General features: G+C 36.1%; 1 protein-coding gene across 1 annotated transcript in view; it reads right to left on the reverse strand.

Annotated features, from left to right (window-relative positions):
- Positions 1–1,908: 1,908 nt before the first annotated feature.
- Positions 1,909–6,063, reverse strand: part of ogfr (opioid growth factor receptor) — a 13,431-nt gene continuing 9,276 nt past the window's right edge. The window contains exons 6-7 of the mRNA XM_038271477.1: positions 5,307–5,455; positions 1,909–5,226 (exon numbers count right to left, since the gene is read on the reverse strand). Coding sequence (XP_038127405.1) covers positions 4,140–5,226; positions 5,307–5,455 — 1,236 coding nt within the window. The 3' untranslated portion in view covers positions 1,909–4,139. The remainder of the gene's footprint in view (positions 5,227–5,306; positions 5,456–6,063) is intronic.

The following is a 6,063-nucleotide window of genomic DNA, read 5'->3' on the forward strand; positions in this document are numbered from 1 at the left end:
GTAGGCTGAGCTAAAAATGTTCAGAAAGATCTCTAAGGCAAAAGGAAATCCTGTTAATTGATATTTTGTCTATTTTCAACCACAATCCTCAATCTGTTTTATTCCAGTTTATATTTGACAGACCAATGCAGGTGGAGAAAAGGTGGAGTAAAACTATTTATTTTAGATTTTTACAAATAGGAATCTGATAATCTTTACCATGAACAACACCTGATGCAACATGTTGCCTTTTTTGAAGGCCTGTAGGTTTAAAACTCCTTTAGTTTAATGAGCTTTAAAATATAAAGGCAGGAGCAAGTGATTGAATGTAGATAATAAATGAGGAATGCATCTAAAATTGGATTTTCTGTTCCTGGAGTTATCAAAACTTTATGACTCTTTATCTTAATAAGTCAAACATTTTTAAGTAAATCAAATTATTTTCTGCCAGGAACTCCCACTATCCTGACCCCTTAATACCAAAGCATGTCTTTGAAGTGGTGGCATTGTTGAGTTGCGTGATTAAGGCCTCTTTCTGTGGGCTGTGGAGATAAAACACATTGGTAGAACCTAATACCATTAACCTGTGCTAAGCTGAAGGAATTGACAGAATATCTGTTAAAACAGACAGAACCTTGACCCAAATGAAGGCCCTCACTGATACTTGGTGCTGCCAAAAAACATGTTATTGTTGATAGAAGGGCTTATGGCACAACATCTCCTTTCCAGCAACAAACTCAATGTAGAAAAGTGCTAAAAACTAAAATGTTTCCTTCTTGGATGGGAAAATGAATTTCTGGGTGTTCTGGATGGCTTTCAGTGTCACAACAAGAGGGTGCTCATATAGATGCAGCTTTCTTCATGGCGATGCTGCAGAAGGCATCAGTTTTTAAAGTGGGTCCATATCTGGAGTAAAATATTATATTTCTTTTGGGGCTTCAGTTGACAAAAGCAGATCAATACTGTTGCAGCAACCTTCCCCCCAGCCTACTTTAAACACTTGCATGTGTTATAAGGGTATGAATCACCCGCTTTATCACGGTACACTATTGAATCGATTTGTTTGGATGACCCTACAATGCTTCCCAATATCACATAGGTTGCCCTCATACATCTATGACACATCATTTGCATTTAAGTCCCAACTCTGGAATTTTAATTAAAAAAGATCACTTGTTCAGACTGTGACACAGTAATGTCAGATGATGATGTAGATTGATATTATAGTTTTGACTGATATAATTTGATAAATGTTTTTCAGGGAACTCCAGGAGCTGTATAAAACCCACTATCATATACTACTTTTAACACAGTAAAAATATAAACAATTTTAGTTGATAACTATTTATTTTCTTCTATGTTATTAAGCTAATCTTTCCATTTGGTTATTGACCACCAGCATAAAATGTGATAACTTACAATTCAGATTTCTATCTGTAGAGTATTACAAAAAGCTATTAAATTATAATGATTCAGTCATATAGAAGGGCATTTAAGAAAATAGCTGGGATGAATAATATGGTACCCAAAGGGATGTAAACTAAGAGCATTTTTCAGGGTTTCTGTAGTTTAAGTACCTTTCTTAAAAAAAAAAAATCCCACAAAAGACCCACATGGATTACAAAAAAATAACTTACTGAATTTACTAAATACTTCAAGCAAGATAACTAGAGCTTAAATGTTTTTCAACTTGTGGATCAGACCCAGTCCTTTTATGCTTCCTTTCTTGGTTACCTTCTTACTTCCTCAATGAAGGCCTGATAGGCTTATATTGATTCAGGCTGGAGCCCCAAATTTAGCTAATAATACACAATCTTGTGATAAATAAAAGCAATGCCTGAACAGAAAAAAACAACTTAACAATAAAACGTTCTGCAGATTTCTTGAGAGACTCAATGTACTCTGAAAACTGGTATTTAGTTCAACAGATGCATTTCAGAAAATAGCATGACTTTTATTCAGCTCTCATAACAGCCAGGTGTGTAACTGGGAAATCCTTAAAAAGGTCAGTTCAGGTAAAATGCAGTAAATTCGACAAGTCATAGCGGAAATCAGTGCAGTTATAAATTGGATGCCGATCACACTGGATCTTTCATTTTCATTGAACGCACCGATTTTAAAGAAACAAAGTTTGAGTCGCAGCCAAAGCATTTATCATTTCATTCAAAACAAATAGAAAAGTACAATCAGCCAGTCTCATTACTTTTTTTTTGGCAAGGTTCTCAACAGTTCAGTAATCCACCTCCTAAATCAGCATCACAGCATGTGCAGCTTCATCGGAAATACGCAGCTTATTTCATTTGATTAGGAAACAATACGTTGTTTTACAAAGAAAAAAACAGTCCAAATACAGAAAAAAAAAGTAAATTAGAAGTATTTCTCAGTGCAAAAAATGGTGAAATTAAATTAGAAAAAAAAATCTTTGCAATCCAAATTTCATTACTTCTGCAGTTTATTACGACCTTTATACTAATAGAACTGCCTCTAAATGAAAAGAATTTCAAAGTTAATTTATTTAGTTAAATAAAAAAATATATTTTATATGGTTTATTTAAATTTATCTGGACGATTATGGTTTTCAGCTCCTGAAAAAAAATCTAAAATTCTGTTTCTGTAGAAAAGAGAGTACCACACAGTTCACCCCTCGCATTAAAAAAAGTGCCTGCTGCTTCATTTTTTATGCTTGTACACAATAAGGTCATAAACGCCTCTAGAGCATCTTTGATGCTCCTGAAGCACGTCCAGTAAAGTGTTTCCAGATGCGTCTGCTGCGCCTGTTTTCAATGGCAGAGTGGTTTTGTTATATTCGCTGTGAAAAGTGGGTAAAAATTTGTTTTTTTTTTTATGTGACAAAGTCCACCTGAAAACATCGTTCAAAAAAATGAGTTAATCAAGATCAAGATCCTTCTTAAAATATTATTTCTCTGCGCTGCCACTGGGAATTCCCAGCAACAGTTGCATTGGGCCTATTAGCCTCTTGGGGGTTTTCCCCTACTGTCTGTGATTGTTGGAAGTAGAGGTTGTCGTTTTTCATGTATGTGGCTCCAACTGCAAACCCATGAGTAATAAAAGTGAACATATTTTACCAGAAGGTTCCGACATTTTAGGTTAAATTAAGCGTTAATAATCCGCTGCAGTGGAGTGAACATAGCGTCTCTACATGAGTCGGTCTCCCTGCCAGCTCACAGAACAGCTTCTCTGATTGTTTGATGTTGTGCATTGAGCAGAAAAAAATTAATTTTCCAACTCCAGCATCTGCTTGTAAAATTTGAGTCAACTTTTTTTTGAAAAAAAAAAAAAACAAAAACATTGCGTACATTCTACATACGCATTGCTAGCTAAAAGCCCGCTAACAGGCCAGCTTCAGATGGCACTGTTGGCAGTGAAACTTTTCCCTTTCACCCAATTTTCCCAAAATATGCTTCATCATAGCATCCTGGGCAGCCAGCTTATTTAGCAAAGACCTTTTAACTCTCTGGTGGCTGTCAAGACTGGTGAACTATTAGCTTTACTTGTTGACAAGCAACACCTATTTTCTTCTTTTATTCACATGCAATGGTGAAATAAGCAGCACCTTAGATAAAAAGAGGTGGACTGTGTATCAAGCAAACATACTGTTCAGTAAAGAACACACTTTTATGAAATAATTATATTTTCAAAAACATTTTTCCCTCAAGAAACAGAACTTTAGATTTTTTTAACCATAAAAAACAAAAAATTGGACTATATCAGTCGAGTAAATGAAGATTTGATCCTTTGTTTGGTATAGATTGTTTACAGTCAAATAAAACGCTAAATCAGCAATAAATCTCATTAGCTCATGCTTTGTAATTTTAAAATATGTTCTTGTTCTGCACGTTTAAATATATACAACCACTGAATCCCTTCTCTTCATTACAGCCGGAAAAACTCAGCATTAGAGAACTTAACGTCTTTGTTGTGAAGATGTTGTAGTCAGAAACAGACCTTAAACTATAGCATCATAGTAACATATTTCTGCTTTTGGCTCAAAACCCATATTTCATTTAAAGTAAAAACAAATGAATGGCATCTTAACATTAAATATAGTAAAAATAAGGCCTAGAAAATGCTCAGTCATATTCTGTCCTTATAGTACATTTAATCTTAGTTTATAAGAATTTCTTTCTTTCACCACTTCTTCATGAGGCTCCCTTAATTTGATCTGAGCCTGAGGGGGTGGAATCCATGTGAAAGTCCTCCGACTCGGTCCCATTTCGTTCTTCTTCTACATCGTTGCTGATCTGCATCCCATCTGATGCTGGCATACTGTCTTGTAGCATTTCTTCGTTTGTTTTATCCGTCATTATAAAATCAGTCCTTGGGATCTTTTCCTCCCTTTCAGAAGACGGAGAGGGTGAGTGTTTTGAGGTCTTAAGAGGAGTTTGGACTGATGGGCTTGTTTGACCTGCAGCTTTATCGACAGCAGCTTTATCCTCCATGCTGGCAGCAGAAGCAGAGTCTTCGGCAGGTTTGTTGATTTGTGGGAACTCGTCATCTTCTCTCTTCTTCTTTGGAGGTTTTTCAGCTTCTTTGTCCGCACTGGTTTGCATAATGTCCGATTCTTGAACAGCGAGCTTAGAGCTGCCTGTGGATTTCTGCTCATCATCTGTGGTCACTTCATGCTCTCTGGAGTCAACATCTTGACAAGGGGACTGTTCCATCTCTTGATCATTATCTGGAGATTCATTTCCATTGCTGTTATTTCCAATATTAGACTCTGAATCCAGATTTCCATTTCCAAGAGCCCCATCTTCCGCTGGTGGCTTGGAAGATTCTTCAGGCTGTTTGCTTTTGTCTTTGTTTTTCTCAGATTCTTTAATAGTCTTAGTAATATTATTCATCTCATCTTCTTTCTGCTGTGCCGCTGCTTCCCCGTCTTTGCTTTTACAGTGTAAAAACGTTTCATCCCTCCCGTCTACATTCCCAGCGACTTCAGAGTTTTTGGCAGCCTTTCTGAACTGTTTCTGGATTTTTCGGGGACACCAAACAAACTTGTCTTTTGGCTCATAGTGAAGGTAAGCAAATCGCACAAGCTCCTGCCGTTCATGTTTGTCTAGCACGGCAAACAGGAAGTAGTCGAGCACGCTGCGTTTAACGTTACTCAGCGTCTTCTTGACCAGAGTCTCTTCCAGAAAGAAGCGCACAAGCGGAGCCTGGTAGTGCTCGAAGCCGAGCTCCCCGAGGCTTTTCAGGATGCGAGTTATCCTCAGGTTGTTGTGCATATTCCTGCAACAGATCAGACAGGTGGTGCTGTTACTACTCACAAAACCAAAAGGATGTGAAAAATGGCGGAAATCGGTATTTACCTCTCCAGGTTTCCAAAACGTTCCTTCCAATTTTCTGCACGCTTCACTTCACCGGTGTTTTTGTTGACTAAACGTATTCCATAAAAGCCCAACATTAGTTCATAAGCCTCCACCAGTCTCCTTTTGGCATCCTCATTTTTCTTGAAAGCCTTTTTTGACATACAGAATAAATGTAGAATATTAGTATTACCAACAGAAAAATACCAAGTATTCAAATAAGAAAACAAACACAAATTAACATGAAAGATTCATATTGTTACAAGGCTGACAGGTCCTAATCCACATGAAAATAAACACAGTAACTTTTTATAAATTTTAAAGAAAAAATTGTACTGTTTAGATTAATCTTAATTAAGCATAAGAAGACTTATTAAAACTTATAATACTTAGGTCGATAATTAAAATAGGCACGTATCATTTTTAATAGATTGTAAGCCCCTTTCACATGAGTCCCAGTAAATTACCTGGTCAACTTCTCTTCCTTTTAAAGTGGAAAGGGAACTGTTAAGCAAAATAACTTAATTCAGGTCGTGTCTTACTATTTTTTATAATATTACAAATGTGAAAAAATATAAATGTAAAAGAAAACACATTACAAAGTAGCTCTAGTGTCCTTTCAGTTTTGTCTTCCATCAAACCAAATTATTTAATGTTTGACGGTTGTGAGGTGAAGCTAGAACTTCCAAAAATGTATAAAACAATACTAAGTTTTTTCTTTGACATTTATATTTTTCATGTCTGTAACATAATTATTGAT

The sequence above is a fragment of the Cyprinodon tularosa genome, unplaced genomic scaffold, assembly GCF_016077235.1.
Source record: "Cyprinodon tularosa strain WSP-4 unplaced genomic scaffold, ASM1607723v1 ctg8, whole genome shotgun sequence".
Lineage (NCBI taxonomy): Eukaryota > Metazoa > Chordata > Actinopteri > Cyprinodontiformes > Cyprinodontidae > Cyprinodon > Cyprinodon tularosa.